This window comes from Tiliqua scincoides, chromosome 2, assembly GCF_035046505.1.
Source record: "Tiliqua scincoides isolate rTilSci1 chromosome 2, rTilSci1.hap2, whole genome shotgun sequence".
NCBI classification, from domain to species: Eukaryota; Metazoa; Chordata; class Lepidosauria; order Squamata; family Scincidae; genus Tiliqua; species Tiliqua scincoides.
Genome location: NC_089822.1, coordinates 189,902,804 through 189,921,490, shown reverse-complemented (window position 1 = coordinate 189,921,490; position 18,687 = coordinate 189,902,804). Strand labels below are relative to the sequence as shown.

The 18,687-nt window shown below is 41.3% G+C and overlaps 1 protein-coding gene across 1 annotated transcript in view; it reads right to left on the bottom strand.

The window, feature by feature from the left end:
• Positions 1-211: 211 nt before the first annotated feature.
• SPOCK1 (SPARC (osteonectin), cwcv and kazal like domains proteoglycan 1) overlaps positions 212-18,687 on the bottom strand; it is a 541,227-nt gene continuing 522,751 nt past the window's right edge. The window contains exons 7-11 of the mRNA XM_066615980.1: positions 17,692-17,808; positions 8,594-8,815; positions 7,318-7,380; positions 3,265-3,402; positions 212-689 (exon numbers count right to left, since the gene is read on the bottom strand). Of these exons, the coding sequence (XP_066472077.1) occupies positions 499-689; positions 3,265-3,402; positions 7,318-7,380; positions 8,594-8,815; positions 17,692-17,808 (731 nt within the window). The 3' untranslated portion in view covers positions 212-498. The remainder of the gene's footprint in view (positions 690-3,264; positions 3,403-7,317; positions 7,381-8,593; positions 8,816-17,691; positions 17,809-18,687) is intronic.

Here is an 18,687-nt window from a genome sequence, read left to right as displayed (position 1 = left end):
AAGTTTGACTAAACAAAATGCGTCACCATGCTGGTAAAAGAGAACAACGCTTACACATTTCAAACAATTGCGGGGGAGGGGCAGGGAGCTGTCTTCCAAATTATACACAGTGTACTGAATTAAAGAGGATGCAGAGACAATTGTCCCCCTCCAGCTGTTTGCAGGAGCTCCAGTGCACACATGTGCAAGACATGTGCACACACGTGCAAGACTCCAGTGCACACATGTGGATGGAGCCCCCACATGTGAAAAGTTTTCCCAGTTCACTTCAGTGTCAGGTTCAGCTCTGCATGCTCATCTCCATTGTGCTTGAGGAGTTACCCCAGCAGTAAAGTGAATGGGAAGCCCAATGGGGAGGGAGATCTGCATGCATATTGGAATGTCCGTACAGGTTTAGACTGAGCTCCATATGCGATGCCTGATTTTTCAGTTGCCATTGCAGAGATACGAAATGATTTGTGATATTGTGCAAAACGTGAGTCCTCCGAGCGATGAGAACTACCATATATAGCCAATTTCATCATCCTTATCATCATCCTCATCTTCATCATCATCATTAGCCGCTCTTACATGAATCTTCTGTTTCCCTTCTTTGTCCTTTTTTGCTGCTACATGTTCTTCTTCCAGATCATCCAATAATATAACTGATCCACCACTACCGAAATCCCCTGAGGTTTCTGGCTCTTCTTCTACAACAGGGAAGAAGTCAAAGTTACACCTTAAGCCAAATTTTCTGTCAGTGCTCTCATTACTTAAGATACTTATAAAATTTTGTTTTTGCAAAGTTTAGGGTTTTTTAAGCAGTCTTTTTTATACAAAGGAAGGCATTATAACAGATGCTCAAAATAACATACAGGCTTCCGCTGCACCCACAAAACCATGCGTTTCAGGAGGAAAGCAATAGCTGAAGACAGAACCTTACATCTCTAAATTGTTGGTTCAAATCCATTCCAGGTCAATGGTGACTGAAAGACACCACCCTCTGATGAGTGTTCGAAGATATCTGAAATGAGTTGGTGGTCTCAGTAAATTGCGTACCTCATAAAAGCCCCATCACAAAACATCCCTACAGCTGATATCTTGGCTTCTGCCCTGATGTTGGCAAGAAAGGACAGAATGTAAATTGACTCAGAAATACTTAACGTCAATCACCTTCTTGTCTACTGAAGCATGTAAGGGAAAGCTTCACAAAGGATTATACAGTGGGCCCCCACTTTACAGTGGGTTCACTTTATGATCAAATCACCTTACAGTGCACTGGTTCAGTATATGATAAATTATTCACCTGATGATGGCTCATGATTGCTGCCAACTGGACATCATGGCTGACAGATAAGCCAATCAGCAATGCAAATGCAAATGTTTGGTAGCAGCTCCGCCAACAGCAGTGTTTTTAACTTCACGGTAACATTGAGGCTGTGTGTCTGTAGGGAAGGATATAGCTAATACAAACAGTAGTAGCATTTTTAACATCATGGCTGTGGGTACTGAGGAAAGGATACAACCTTGTGATTTGCATTTTATAATTACAACATTGTGTGAACTGATACCCATGGCTCAGAACTTTTAAGTTTACGAAATAACTTTTAAGTCACCCTTCAGAGAGGCAAATAGCTTAGCTCTGTAGCATAAATGTCAGCTTCGGAGCTCTTGGAACAAATTACCAAAAACAATGCCTTCTAATTGAGCTCACATTGCAATATTTTCATAATATAGTGATGTCTCCAGAATGGATTCCATTGCAAAGTGGGTGTCCACTGTATTTCTATTGTGTCAAGATAACCAAGTTAATTTGCTCATTGTTTTGCCTACCCTGGCTTTATAGACAGTAACTACATGGCCAGGAGCAGAAAACTAGGGCTCTGTATGTCCATATAAGGTATTCATAGGCAAATGTTTGACAAATGTGCATATACAAATATTCAGACTATACTAAAATAAGGCTACAGAAACTGACAGCCATTCTGATAGATGTCTATAATTTTGTGGCTCTACTAGACAATTTTCAATCTGTGTTCCAAGTGACCATGGGATTGACTAACAGCTTCTTGGAGTTCTCCAGTGAGAAGATTAGTAATGATTAGAAGCTTCCTTCAAAGTCAGAATGCCCATTAACACAGATTTTGCCCCGGCCATGTTACACCAGCAGACGTGTGAAGCCCTGCAGGCCTGGCTGGCACTCTACCTAAGACAATTGGTATGCAATACAAAGGGTTGATGGCAGATTCACAGTGGTTCCTTTGTTGGCAAATCAACATGGAAAGGGTTTCTAAATGGAAGACTGAAAAACCACTGTAGTGTACCTTTTGTCTAGTCCAGCCATTTTCAACCACTGTGCCGTGGCACACTGGTGTGCCGCGAATGGTCCCCAGGTGTGCGGTGAGAATTTGGGAGAGGGTCATTTATCAATAGGACCATTGGGGGATGTGAGTACCCATTGACAGCACAGTGTGACATGTCAATTGTCAAAAACCTGATGGTGTGGCGTGACTATTTTAGTGCCTTGCCAGTGTGCCACAAGATGAAAAAGGTTGAAAATCACTGGTCTAGTCTATCCAGAAGGGGGGGGGGGAAACTAAAAGAAACCAATCAATATGAATTCCAGGGACAAAATTCCAAGCCTGGAGCCTGCACTGATAGGAACAACATGCCTTTGAATAAGGTCACAGTCATCAAAATGTGTATAGACTTGACTTTTAAAATCTTCTGCACCATTTGGTTCTGATGCCAAGGTTTCTTATTGCAACATCATTTTCTCTAACTCCAAGAGACTGTATAAAGAGACATTGGTGTCATGTGCTCATGGTCTCTTGCGGGTGTCCATGGCCAGTGTCAGCACTAGTTCAGAGTAAGTCTGTGCTACAAGTGCACCCTACTGCAGAGACAAGCTTCTCTTTCTCAGGGTATCCCTGATGGAGACACCTCCTTAATTGCTGTGCAGAATGGAACATATACTGACAAAGATACATTGCTCTTTAAAAAAAAAAAAAATTTCTTTTACAAGGGATTTTTAATTTCTAAACTGGCATAAAAATAGATCAGATACTCTGTCAATTTCATATTGTTATGCATGTCCGGGAAGAAAGGTGGTTTGTATGAGCATATTTGTACTGTAAACACAAATACTTAAAAGTACTTATCATGCTGGCTACTGTTTCTCCTTTTGGCCATTTCGTGCTCTCACAGTCAATCCTACAGCAGTGGGCAGGGCTTGCATAACTTTGATCCCTGTTTTATCTGAGTGATGCATGCCCTGTTACTCACCACAGGTCACAGTGCCTTGCTTTCTTGAGCCCGCTATCTCATTGCCGTATTTATCAACACACCAACATTGGCCAGTACTTCCATGACACTGGGTGGCTTTGTAATAGCCTTCCTCATTGCACCGTGGGATGAATGCACCTGTGGGATAGCAAGTGAGGTGCTTGTCAGTAACATAAATACTTGTAGAATTAAGCAGGAATCTGGTGTGAATCTGGACCTAATTTACATAAAGGTCTTTGCATGTTTGCGAAGCAGTAGACATATAGTCATGAATATTGTTCCCCCTGCCCATCTGAATCACTGGTTCTTTGATCAGTTGACCACTTTGATGCAAATGGCAATGAGAAGAGATGGTGAGGGGGAAAATACGACTGAAGTGCATGTCCTCATTTCCCCTTGCCCTGAATTGTCGCGAAAGCTGGTAGGAGCACAAGCTAATGCTGACCTGGAGTAAAGGCCCATGATGGAGCAAAGTTTTGTCCTTTTAAACACCCAGTTCAACGAATACTAGTTGCTGTACCAGTGTAGAGCAGACCACCCAGAACTGCAAGAGCACAAACTCCAGTCATATGATGCTTGTCAAAGGGTAGCGATTACTACACGGTTCCCACACTCTGGGCACATCTGAAACCTGAGAAACCCAGGACAGGATTGAGAGCAACCATCTGCATCCAACAAGTCTTGTTTTTTCCCCCACCACATAGCTGAATGCTATCTAGCCCTTTCTACCTTCCAATGAAGTAGTAATAAGACTTTTGTACAGTGCCTTCATAGTGTGCACACCTCTCCACATGCATTGTCTTGATGCAGACCATACAACAACCCTGTAAGGTAAACAGGTAAGCAAGTATTTTCTCCACATTGCAGATGGAGACGGATCTTTCTATATATGAAAACATGAATGCAAGCAAACACTCCCCCCCCTCCTTTGGAAGGCTAATGAGAAGTGAAATTAATTTCATGTTCATTTTTAATTTACAGATTTTCAGTGTTTACAATATGAACACTTAACACAGCAGCATAAATTATCCCTGGAAGGGACTCCCCATCTGCTTGTTAGAAATTCCCATGTATTAAAAATGCACTACTGCTGGAAATATTCACAAGAGATTCCAATAAATGGAGGCCAAGCCAAGAAGAAAGAAAAATCAGTTTTAATGTGCCTTCATTTTGCAATATACATACCGACTCCAGCTGGTTTTTGTATCATTGTGGCACTTTATCCAAACAGTCCCTTCTCTTCAGAAAGCTGGTTTATTTTCTGCCACCAGTTTCAGCAGATGCAATGCTAATGCACCAACACACACCCCCAGGTGCCCCCCAAACCACTTCTCCCTGGGGATCAGTTAAGCTGAATCCCCCATTGATATCTGTGCAGTAAATTCCATAGTCTACTGTGCTTCAGTTCAGGCACAGAAGAGCAGTCCTTTATTGTGGCCAACAATATCTGAGAAAATAGCTCACCCCGTGTCAGAGGGATGCCACCTGATTTACTGTTCAAAATAAAAAGAGGTTTTCTTCACCAGTTCTGTGTGTAGAGCATCTCTGCAGAGCACGCATATATGTCAAAAGGGTTATTTCCACTCCATTTCCCACAGAAGGAAAACAAAAGGAAAATGTATTGCTAAGATGCCATGCCATTACTTGCATAAAAGTACAGAAATGGGAAAAATGGATACTCAATTTTAAATGTGCAAATGTATTTCTTAAGTATCTGAGCATTACTTTTCCTGTATCTGACCTGATCTTAGAATTTGGTGGTAGCAGAAAGTGCACCTTTTAACTTTCTCCATCCTTTGCTTAGGTTCCTTTGCCTATTCCTTTTGTCTTTCTGCAACATCAGGCCCTTTTCCTATTGTAGCTAAGCAGTGGAGACAAGAGAACCAAAGCAGCACTGTGCAAAAAAGATCCACTGACAGTAGAAGTGCAACTTTGATGTGTCCATCAGCTCGGGTTGTCAACTGAGAAGGCTAGCCAAGGCAAGCGCCATTAACTTCCATAGGCTTTGTGCTTGCCAAAATAGATTGGGTTACACAACATTACAGATTATGGTAGTTAGGATGCTCCACATGGTGTGAAGAGCTGCCCAGATTGGCATCTTGCACATGAAATGAAAAGTGCACTACAAGTCGTGCTCAGGTGCTGAATTATCCCTTAGTCATTCCCTGGCCACAGGAACTTGTAGGAGTGGCTGATGTTGGCACTAAGCAGTAAATCTGGGATTATGAGACCTCAAAAATACTTCCTCTGACTGCATGAGTGTCATTTACAATACCCTAAAAATTCTGAATAGCACACATGTATGACAAATTTCTCTACTGCCATAACTGCAGTGCAATTAGGCATTGTGCCAAATGAGCAATGCTTGTCAATTGTTGCAAATTTACATTTTTAAAAAAGGAATTGGTCTTCAGCTTATAATATGACTGCAAAACTAACTAAATTGCTAATTATGGAAGTGCTCTATACTTATCCAAGAACTTGGGCCTTGCATGACCTCATCATTATAGCACAAAACATATTTGTATATTGTACTTGCATAACTAAAAGCATCAGATGTTGGGGAGGGGGATGTGAGGGTGGTTGCATTAAAATGATGATGCAGATGACACTGCCCCTTATAGCCTGCATTGCAGACAGTGAATGGGACTGTAATTTGGAACACAACTGGGTAAAGGCAAACTTGCCAAACTCATAGCACAGTCCTATGCATGCCTAAGATGTAAACCCCACTAGAGTCAATGGGGCTTCCTCCCAGGTAAGTGTGCATAGGACTGCAGCCACAGTCACCAGAATTGGTTTTGGCCCTCCCTCTTTACTTTTTCCCATGTAAGTGAATGGCCACAATTCTTGCTTAAGGGGGAGGGAACACCAAAGCAGTTCAATTGTAATGGGGATAATGACTGCCCATCACACTGACAATGATACTCAACCAAAGTGATCTAATGTAGTTTAGGCAACTGTCTCTGTGCACAGACTCCAGGGGCACTGTAGTACACAGACCCTCCCTGCTATTTATTTCTTTGGGGGAAATGAAGCACGGCACCCAAGGGCAGAACTCGTCTCCCATCCCTGGACTGGGTAGCCAGACCTTGTGACACGTATTTCATAATTTGTGTATGTGCAGTGTGACTCTGGACACATTGCCCTTCCCGCGCTCCTAGAATATACAAGCTTTCCCCACACCCACTCCCACACATCCATCAGTCACAATGATGGGCATTTTTCTAGTGTTTTATAAAATGCAGAGGCTTCAGTTTCACCAATGGATTCAATACATCAGAAACTTTGCTTGCGTGAACTGTCCCAGATATAAACATCTCCGTGAGAAGAAGAGAAAATCTTATTTCTCCGAGACTCATATTTTTCTCCTAAAACCTTTATTGTTGCTACACGTTAGTAGGTTTTTTTTTTTTACTGCCTGCTAGATTTTCACTTTATGTACACATGTTAATACTATCACTTTAGAGTTCTGCAATTACATTTGTACTAATTCCCCCGAGTAGTATTTGACTTCAGTTTTGAATTGTTAAACGTGAAGGAGAGTTGTGCTCAGACACTACAGCATAGATTTCAGTCCATACAGTATCCCAAGCAAGCTATTAGTATTGTAAACCTGTTGTTCAACAGATGGATTTCTTAGCTTCCACAAGGCACTCAGTGCTTGACGTACTAATAGCGCCTTATTATGTCCATCATTATCACACATCTAGAAGGGCAATTTAAATTTTTGAAAAGTAGGTGTGTTTCTTACACTTCAGATTTGTTTCAAAACCATCTGCTTTGCACTGTGTCAATTGAATGGAGATGATCTGAGATTCCACTTGAAGGACAATATTTCCATTGGATGAGGCTACCTAGAATGCATTGTCATACATACCTTTGACACAGGCTGATGTTTCATTATTTAGCATGTTCATGAAGTGGGAGGCACACAAACAGAGGGTGGCACTTTTATCATTGCTAATTGGGAACCTATTACAATATCTAACATCCCAGTGGGAGCAGAAGCTTTCACTGTGGGCTTAAATGAATGGCAAAAAATGAACTTACCCATAAGGCTCTTCCCCTTGCCCAGCTTTTGAATTCTGTTCATCTCATTCTGGCAAGGGAGGCCTAAAATAAAATACATTAGAGTGTATTTCCAGATGGTAAGGGACATATTCTCAAATGATTAGCTTCACAATTGACCGGCAATGTAGTCTACTTCACACCTGGGAATGCGTGAAGCACATATGCTTCTACTGTACTGCAGAAGAAATGTATGCCATTAGTTTTACTAATTAAATTTACAATACACCATCCTCAAACATAGTGTTTGGGGGCCATTTTGGTTGTTAAACAGTTTTTACTTTCTGTCATCACACAAATCTAAAGCAAGAACACTGTTTTGTTGCTTGCTAATAAACTAATTTCCACATAGTAAGCAACAATGTGCAGAATAAGCTAATAGCAACTGAGCAATTTTGATGTTTTCATTTCAAATCATGATCTAGATATCCAAGGGCATACATGGAGCACTCTGCTGCTTAGCCAACAGAATAAGGAAGCCCCTGTGTGAACAGAACAGCACACACACTTTGTAGCCCCTGGACTGTAGACTACAGGCATGAGGATTCACGTCCTTGTGGAGAAAATAGCCCAGAGACTTTTGTGTTTCCAAACAGATGGCAGGTACACAATGGTCCCATGTGTTCTGCTGCATTAAAATCTTTTTAAAAGTGGTTACTTGCAACTTAAGAAAGAGGAGAGAGAAATCTCCATATCCAAGTGTGTGCTTTTTGAAGAGGGAAATGGGATGGAGGAGCCAAAGCAGAAATCATCATAAATTACACAAGCCCTCTCAAGCTAGTGCCCAATTCATCAGTCAAGGGAAGAATCTACCCTTGACTGAATCTTCCCTTGAAGAATCTTCCCTTGACTGAATCTTTCCACTTCTGAATCTTAGATAGCACCAATCACTGCTTCGACCCTCTCTAGAAGCCACTGCTGATAGGATCCCAGTTGGGCTCAAGAAGCCCAATGGCCAGTCCCCAGTCTAAAAGAATGGAGAGCAGTGTAGCCCAAACTGCATTGATAGTGTAGGGTGCCTCAGTAAGATATTCAAAGATGTCCTTCAGCTCCAATGCTCCAACCTCCTTGTTTTAGTCATTAAAAACTACTCCTACCTTATTATCAAGGAAACATGGTGATGCATCTCATATCAATCCTAATCACATATTTGCCTTTCAGTAACATTTACAAAATCATTTTCCATGCATACAGTTTAGCATCAACGCACTAAACTTCAGAGTCAATTTTTTTAGCGCAGATTTGTTTGTTGATTTACCTCCAGGCTTCTGGAAGCAGTAGCACCATTCATTGTTTGAAAGCTTCCCATCTTTGAAGGAGTCGCAGGAGTTGAAGAGGGGCTTGATGCATGGCTCATACTTATCAAGATAAATGGCATTGATCTCAGAATGATCGAGGAGAAGGTCATAGTTCATATCCAGTTTGTTGAACATCCAGCCCAGTGAATCCTTACAGATTGGTAATATGCTAGTGTCAAATCCTGGAAAGACAGGAGAAAACAACCCTAACTGAACCAGAGCATACAGACATTACTGAAAACACAAGATGCCTGGCTAATTGCCTGTGTTTGCAGTTTTGCAGATAACTGGTAAGAACTGATTTCAGTTTAACCTTAACTTTATAGGAAAATGGAACACAATCCCACTTCAAAAATAAGTGTGAATGAAATGGATGGACTAAAGTGACTGTGGAATAAATCTTAAAGATGGATAACAGTCTTAAGTCCAAGCTGTTCATTATGGTGACACAAATGTATATAGAAAAGCTAGGAAGTTTCCAGTTCATTGAAGCCCGATTCCATTTTGAATGAAATTTTGCCTTGTCTGTTAGTATGAAGATGAAATGTTCTTGTTTTATTTATTTATTATTGTGTTTTGTTACCCCAAAAATGACTGCAATTCCAGTACAAAATACTCCTGGGAGAGGCAGTTCTCAGTTGGGTCAAACATGAAGGGAGGGTGGCTGACTGCTGCCTTCCCCCCTCCCCCCCAAAGGTGGCTCTTCATCTTTAGGAGATGAAGCACCATAGCAAAAGTCTGCATTTGCATCATTTTCAGACTGCTTGGAATCAGAGAGCAAGGGATGTAATGATGAAAGATGCCAATTCAGCTTTCTGTACTGAGTTCCCTATAAATCACAACTTCTCACGTTCCTTAACTGTCTGCTGTACTCCCGTGTAGCAAAAGGCTGTGTCTTCCATGTTAAAAAGACTATTCTAAAGCCATTTTGATGGAAGAAGTAAGAGTGTCTGCACACATATCTCGGTTGAATAAGATTACCTCCACCAGTTCTGCTCTAGCCCACTTTCCCAGCTTCCAGTTCAGAAACCTAAAGTTTTAGGGTCAGAAAGAGTTACTGACATTTTCCCTTCAAGAGTCCTAGACCTTCTAGTTGTGACTCTGGAGGAAAAAACAACAAGAAAATGGCAGATACATCTTACAGCAGATTGAAAATGATGCTTTTGAACCAACCACAAACCACATCAACCTCTCAAAAAACATACCCTGTTTTGTTTTCAGCTAACCTCAGTGCTAAGGGATACACATCATTTGTCAAAACAAGAAAATCTGTTCAGAAAGCCAAGTCTGTGTATAGTCAGGGTACTGAACAGCAAAGCGCTCTCCCTCTCTTAGATGTTTAGGACCTTGACCTAACTAGGTGATGGTAAATAGTATACTAAGGCACTGCTTATGGCCAATCAAATAACCACTTCCCCTGTCCTTCGTAAAGTTGTCATTTCTTGGCACTGTATCAAACAAAATTTTCCTTTCCATTCAGAGGATATCAAAATCTTTCGCTTTGTGTATCAAGTCCCATTTCCCAGTGCTACTTGAAAAGGGTAGAAATACACCCTCTTAGGTTGAATCATCCTGAAAGCCTCCAGTGCCACTGCAGTCTATCTGTTATTTTAACTGTTAATTTGAACTAGCAGAAAGACATCAGGCTAGACATTAGGCTCTTTAGCTATAATTCCAGCTGAGGGTTGTCAATGACATTGAAGGCCATCAGAGGAGTTTCAGTAATGTGAACCACAATTCTCTTTTATGACAAGCTACTTTATAAAGACAATGCAATTTCCTCTGTGCTAATGCCACTGAGAATGGAGAGTAAAATATGAATTTCTCCATGTCTTGTTTCCTTCAGTGTGTTACTGTACATGCACTTTAACAGAAAAATGCAAAAATGTAAGATGTTGGGCTCAACATCAAGCTCTTGTTATTTAGTAGGGCTAACCCTTTGTCCTTAATAACTTCACTAACCTCTGAGAAAGCCCATTTATCAAATACCGGCATTTCTGGAATTGAGGTGTAAGAATACTGGTTTGCACATTTACCTCTAATATTTCTAGAGTGTTTTTTTTTATTAAAATGCTCATTGCTTTGTATGTTCACCACTCATTCCTTCAGCATCATGCAATAACCTGCATCTGTGAATCAACCGCTAAATATTATTCATTCATGCAATTCATTTCATGCTATATCGGAGCCTCTTCCCCATGGTGATTTCTTAAGGAGAAATGTTGGGGTGGTAAAGGACCACATCAGTCACAAGACCTACGTGATTCCTCTCTACCAAGGCTACTGTGGGAATATGGGATTACAGAACATTTATTCATATTGATGTCAGCACAGACATAATACCTTCCTAGGGGCACAGTTCACACATTTGGCTATCATGAAATTAATCATAGCGAATTACTTTGGCCATGAAATCTGACGTATTTAACTCCATAGAGTAAATTATCCTATACAGTAGAAATTCTTGGAATTATTAATTGGTGCTATTTTCCCTCCCGTGTTTTAAAACATACTTTAGTATACTTTATACAAGTGGGATGTCTCCTGTGCTGGGATCCTGGGTAGCGGCCAATGACACAGTTCAATAATTTAGGTGGGAATGACGAGCAGGATAAGGGTGAGAAGTGCAACAAAAAAACTTATATAATGGGAGAAATTTACAATACTAGGGAAGAAAAAGCAAATTCTGTACATCAGTTCAGTGTTTCTTAGCCACTTGCAATCCTGGGCAAATCAAGTGATTGATTGATCCCTATCTCTAAATATGCAAGGAACCATAAAAAAGGTCATCCTGTACCATCAGATTCAAATGCTGCCCCAGCTCATAAGTCACGTAAACTAAACAAAGAATGAATGCATTTCTGTCTCTGACACTCTGGGTATACAATCATATTTTTTTGTTTGTGTTTTAAATTTCTGCCATTATATACTAGTTGAAAAAAAACAGCACAATTTAGCCCAACATTTTTTCAGAAAAAGTTAAGCACATGGCCATTTTATCTTCTTTTTTCTGTGGACAATGAAGTAATTTAAATCTGTTCATTTATCCCGAAATATATATTTCATTTTAATTCACAGCACTGGAGGAACTTAGGATAGTGGGAACAAAGAATGAGGAATCTCTTTTTACATCTTTTCTTTGGGTCCATTAGGATATTATTCAAGATGTGGGAGGTAGTATAGCACAAGTATCAAGTCCCCTTCTCATATTACTGGGGTGATGATTATGATAAATTGTCCAGACCATGAATCATGAGAAAAGTCTATGATTTGATGAACAGAATATAAAATGTATACATTCCTGGAGAGATGACAGAAGCTTTCTTGACCACATTGAAGGACTTATAGCTCCTTTCCACACAAACGTTGCCCCAGTTTTGGGAGGTATAGGAAATGAATGTGCAGGATGAGTGAAAGAATGAGGCCAACAGAGCAGAAAGTAGTTTTTCCTTATAAAGACTGAGAAGAATACCACAGCGCTCACACCACTGAGCATGCTGTCTGCTTTCTATGTCTCTGCTGCAATGCACTGTGGAAGTCAGAAAGAAAGCTGTTCCTTGCATTGTGATCTCATATTCTTGCCTCAGGAGGAAGCTTTGTCTTACTGAGAGAGGAATCAATCTCCCCTTCACCCCATTGCCTAAAATAGTAAGACCCAAGGTCCGAAGTCCTACCAATATTTCAGGTACAGCCTTTAGGGAGGGCGGTATTCTTGCTCATTCACATGTCTGGACTCTGCTACAGATAGTGCTGGAAAGACCATTAATTAGTGTCTGTTGAGATGGAGATTCTCATGACTCAAACACCTGCTTGCCAGAAGTCGGCTGAAACCATTGCATTTTATATCTTCTTAGACAGATGGTTAGAAAAACTACTCGCTTCAAATCCAGGAAGTGATTCATCTGAGTGACCTACCTGAGAAAGACGTCTCATCCTCTAAGTCTTGATCTACACATGAGAATACAATCCTTATGTGAATCGCCCCGTAATGAATAAACAGAAAATCTTGTATCACTTGTATCAGCTGGACACAATGCTGCAACCACTTATACTGAGCCAGGACCATGCATTAGTACTGGTAGTGCTTTTTAAAAACACATGCAATATGAGCACATAGGAGGGGGGAAAAAAAACTTTATGTGCAGCGACCCTGGATAGTGGCTGTGGGCACAGCTACGTGCTTTGGTGGGGAAAAGAAGAAGGCTGTGTGGATGAAAGATACAACAAAAGGCTGGAATGTGCTGTTCTAGGGAGGATAATTGCTATGGAGCCAGTAAGTTCCATTTGAATTTTAGAGCTCAATTATCATTTGAGCAGGCAGAGTTTAGACTGATCAATTAAAGGGGGTGTTAATTGTGGCCTTCTGTCCTGTGTATCTGAAACAACTTGCTATCAAGTCCATACAACAGCCACACTACCAGTCTGGCCCATGCTATTCAGGCAGGAACCTGGCACCAACTGCATGTGTATAATAGATGTGTGTTTCCTACATGCCTGAAATAAAAGGGAACATGAGATTCACCAGGTAACACATGAGACCATTCTGGAGTGATTTGAAAATAGCACCAAACCTTCTAGAGAAGTTCTACAGGTCTAGCTTCTCTGGTCACTACATGTGGGACCTCGGTATTCACTGATTTGGTATCCACCAATTTGACTCACCACTGATACCGAGGTCCACCTTTAAATGCCTTGTATGGCATCAAAATCCAATTTTTACCTTCATGCTGTTAAATAATTATAATTTCATTCCGTTAGATTCCATTATTCACCCCATCTAGTGGCTGAATGTGATAAAGCATATCTACCAAAGCATTCTGGGGTGACAATGGAAGAGCAAGAAGCTTTAAAGTGGGTCTTTAAAGCTATTTTCCCACTGATTTGGTATCCACTGATTTTTTTTTGGGGGGGGGGTATCCAGAATGGAACCCCAGTGGATAACAAGGCACAACCTGTACAGTACTATGCCTTATAGAACTGTGCATTAAAAAAAAAAACAACAAAAAAAACTCCTTTGACATACGTATTACTGTAATAGCTTTTCCAAATACTGAATCTGGCCATTCAAGTTGTAAAGCATTACTAGAGCTCCATGGGAACATTGGTAAACACATAGTGTTGTCACGCAATGATTTGGCTATCCAGTAGTGGAGATTTTGCATGCACAATGGATGTGCACACAGCAGGTCCACAACTGTGGTGAAGCTCCATGCATTCTCTGCAGTTTCTTTCCCTGGAGCAATTAGGGGATGTGAGAACGAAAGGCAAAGAACTAACACAAAAGAAGAAGGCAGAGCAATCCTGGACTGGATTTTTATTAGAAGTCAACTATGAAATCATACACAGTTGCTCATGTCTTATGTTCAAATGCTGTATCTTGTGTTAGTATACATCTGGAGATCAGGCTTTATTAGGGTCAGTGGACTCCAGTCCTCCATTTTACTGAGGCTTAGAATATTTTGATTTGGGCTGTTTAAGGGAGGGTACCATGATGCAGGTCTCTTGTTATCTGGTGTGCTCCCTGGGGCATTTGGGCTATTGCAAGGGAGGGCACCAGGATGCAGGTCTCTTGTTTTCTGGTGTGCTCCCTGGGGCATTTGGTGGGCCACTGTGAGATACAGGAAGCTGGACTAGATGGGCCTATGGCCTGATCCAGCGGGGCTGTTCTTATGTTCTTAAGTTAGATCACAGCTACATTAAAAGTTGGCATAAAAAGGAGGCAATGAAACTAAATAACGTCAATAGCATGTTCATTTTTAAATGGAAATAACTGCAAAGAAGAAATCTTTTGGGGAGCAAAGCTTGACTGTGACCCTTCCAAATAATTGTCCTTTGCCCTGCTCCTACTCATGCCCCTATTTTGTAGAGATTGATTTAGTTTCTGTCACTTGCAAAAAAGAAAGCAAGGGTTGCTAACGAAGGAGCTTAGTCTAAGCCAGGCACTGAGCAGATTATAGTGGATGAAGGTCAAAGCTGAAAACTGTGCCAATATTCTTGCTTTCATGCAAGGAGAGGAAGAAAAGAATTGTCTTTATTTTTTTCTGCCTGCAGATAAACTTAATCCATTCATTAATTTTATTTACTTACAGTATCCTCTTGACAATGTACAGTAGCATGTTCAGTGCAACACCAGCTGCGCGTGTTCAAGGAAAACTTAGCTACTTTTTCCACCCGCAAGTTTTTCCCCGCAAGTTGTTTTAAAACCACAGTGGAATACTCAGAATAGGTTGCAAGGAACCAGCACGTGCTTTTTATGGCTTCATCAGCATAACCTGACAGCTCATGTCAATGAAGTTATCAGGTGTCTGTGGGAGGAGAATACAAGCCGAATGGCAAAAAGGTAGAGATTTTCATGGGGCCTTAGAATCTGTCAGGCTGGACTGAAATGACACATGTGAAGTTTCTAGACTATGCCATTTCAGACTGAGAGCCCAATCCTGAGCTCTGCATGCCAGCCCTACACTGGCACTGAGTGACGCGAACATGACGTAAGGCAAGCCTATGACACTCAGCGCTGGGTCGGCACTGGTGTTGGCTCAGCGCTAGTCTGCACTGAGCCAGCACCAGCCAGAAGCCCACCGCAAACTGCCCAGAGCAAGGGATGAGTTCTGGATGGCAGAGAAGTTTGTCAGGGCAGGTGGATCCAAAACCCCACATTGGGCCTCTTAGCCAGACATGGAGCCTCTCAAAATAGCTGGTGCAGACTTGAGTAGCCCCATTGTGGGGCTTGGGCCTTTTCCCGGGGGAAGGGGAAGAGGAGACTCCTGTGGCTGCCTGAAGCCCATGGGACACCACAGTAGCCATGTTGGTGCTACTGCTCCTCTGGGCGCCGGGCAGCTCACGACTGGGCTGTGATCATATGGCAGAATGGTAGCAATGGGGAGGAGAAAGAGAGATTCCTGCATATGCAAAATAACATGCTAAGGAAAAAGTTAATATGCTTCCCCCAGTCTCTGGTTCTGTGTGTGTGTGTGTGTGTGGGGTGTCCTTATATAAAGGATGATTCAGTCATGTCATACTCCTATAGTTTGAAGTGGGGCCAGTCTATGAACATTGTCACTGTGTAATTCGTTGTCTGTGTGTGCAAAGTTCTGATGTGGGATTACTGAAGGGGGTCTGCTCCTCAAGGGGCTCAAAATATCTATACGCACTCCTCAAGCGTCCTTTGAATTTCAAGCATGATTAAAAAGGCACTTTGTTCTTGTAAATAATTTAAACTGATATAAGGTAGAGCCAAATCCAGTCTCCTTCTCCCTTCCCCCCTCACACAGTTCATATATAGCATCAGTGCTGCATGGCTTAGATGGTATTGCCAACCTGCCTGTTTGCCTCCATGCTCATTAACCCAAGAAGAGACCTATACTCACACAGAAGATTTCTCATAGCTTCCGGCACAGAGACCACCGACTTGCATGCTTCATGATAAATGTGTAATACGGCTTTCTGTGAAAATTATGTTTTCAATCTAGTGCCTGTCAGGGAGATACTTGCAGCATACAAAATCTGCTGTGAATTTTTGACCTACAGATTGAAAAATTGCCCAAGTTTGACAAATTCTCCTGAGAACAGGTGGGAGGCTGGTTGCTGACATTTCACTTATTTTCAATAAAACCTGCTGCCACTAGCTGGCATGGGAACATTGGTAAGCTGGCATTGGGAACATTGGAACTAGACTGACAGAGTTCTTCTATTCCTCTGCTCCCTGTCTACTTTCACAGACTTGTCTGGCAGGCACCAGAAGGATGTGGTGCTGCACACTGTCTTGGCTTAGTACCTGCTGAAATTCAGAATTTTATGGGCTCCAGGCATGAGATATTATTTGGCCCTTTTACTTGCCTTTGCCCCAGAGAAAAAGAAAGAAAATGACAGAACCTTCTAAAGGGCAAATCAGGGCAATAAAATTACAAGGGCTTAGAATCTAGCAGTCTTGTCCTCTTTCCAACATCAGGATGTGGTGCTGGGAGAGTCCTTCAAGGTTGCTCCATCCTCTGCCATCCTGCTTAAACAAATGATTGGCACTTTGAGATTTGCTCTGAAGCTTCATGCTCATGGTGCCCATCACCGAGTTGTGGGCAGAGCAGTCTAGACATTGAATTGCACAGGGGTACAGGAGTGTCTTGTTTATGACTCTTAGCACCTTTGAAATTCTCTGTTACACATATGGCATCATCCCGCCCCCTTTTATATAGAGACCAGCAGTCAGAAAGGTGACTCTCAGATAATCTCATAGTTATCTTTGGGAAAACCAGATCTGAAACTGACAGTGTATGAAAACTTAATGGACAGAGTAAGAATTACCTTCATGTTGGTACAATTTCCTCCCCATGATTTATGTTTTAAAAACAGCAACTTAACTTATATGGAGTTCCATTTGTTCCTAAAGGCATGCTTTGTGCAGTCTGGAAAATTTACAAATGCTCAAAGTAAATAATATTGTAATAGGAAACACTATCTTAATTCAGTGTTATGTAATGCCACCTGCAACCCTGCCAAAACTGCCAGGTTGCTGAGTTTTTGCTTTTTTAAGCATGTGTGGTGGTCTTTGGCCCACTTCCAGCCTGTCATGTAGTGTTCTCACTGTTGAAAACATGCTTGACAGTGAGAACGTGACAAGACAAGGACCAGAATGGGCCAAAGACTGCCATGCAGAGACCCTGGTGGTGGGCTTTTCACATAAAAAACCACAAAAGCTTAGCACCCTGGAAGTTTTTGACAGTGATATGATGGCATTATCATGTCATAGCCAAAACGTCCAAGCTGCTGAGCTCTGTGCCGAAGGTGGGTCACTGAAGGTGGGTGAAAGTTTGAGAACTATGAGTAGGCTGCAGGATGCAACTCTTGAATAGATTATCTATTAGGTACTTTCTAGTTTCCTGAATCACCAGCCTTTAGAAATACTGATGAAATTTCTCACTGTTTCATGTAGATTGTGGGAAGGCTGAAGTAGCAAACCTGCCTCACAGAATAATTAGACAACAGATTCCTCAAAGCTACTGTTACAATTGCTGATGAACTTATGACCTTATCTCAAACTTTAGTTTTAGATACATCCTCTTACTGCCTTGCGCTGAATCCGAGCTTGTTGGCTTGATGACACGATTTGCATCTTCGTGAAGAGCGCCAAACCAGTCTTTTAAGCGAGAAGCAAGATTCCTCAGCTCCTTGTCTGTGCAGGCTGCTAAGAGAAGGATGACACTTAAATCAGTGGAAACATGCTAGACATATCCTAATAGAAGACAATTACTGTTTATTTCTTGAGGAATACACTTTGACACAAAGAGCTTTAGAATTTCAGAGAAACGAAGAGTGGGGGGGGGTCAACGCGTGTCAAGAAAATCTAAAGCAACAAGACAAGATTTATTATTCTACTCAAATATTGGTTAAGTGGAAGACACAATTTATGGTGTACAATCTGGATACACATCTATCTTCTGTTGCTTGTCAGAGATGTGTGGGGATTTTAGGTAAGGGTTGTCACCTTTTAGGTCATGTAAGAGAAAACATCAATCAAGTAGCAGTAAGAAAAAAAAGGAGAATCATCCAGCTTTGCTATCAGAACAAGACCCTGAGAATAATTTATTATCCTTGTTTGGTTTAGTTTTAAGCTATTGTCATGGCAATAGAAAATCTTTCTTTTAATGGAAGCAGTCACATTCTCCAATTTGCCAGCAGTAAGACTTTACAACCTCTTAAGGTCGTCACTGTTTTGTCATATAAAAGCATTCACTTTTTGCTTCCCTTATAAATGTTTATTGAGAAACATCTAATTTTTTTTTCCTCCTTAATTTTGGCAAAGTGATTAGTGCAGTATTTATTAGGGGCAAAAAACAACAACAAACCATTGTATAATTCTTCCTGACAAAAAGGATGTTCCAGCTTTGCAATATCTTTAGTGTTAGAATTCAAAGATTGAACCCATTTTATCATTCTTGACACAAATATGTTCTAAAATTTAAATAACATTGCTTTAAGTACCAATGAAGGTTTTTCTCCAGTAGTACTGGACAATGCTGTACAGCAGTGGTTCTCAAACTGGAGCATTGCGACGTCCCAG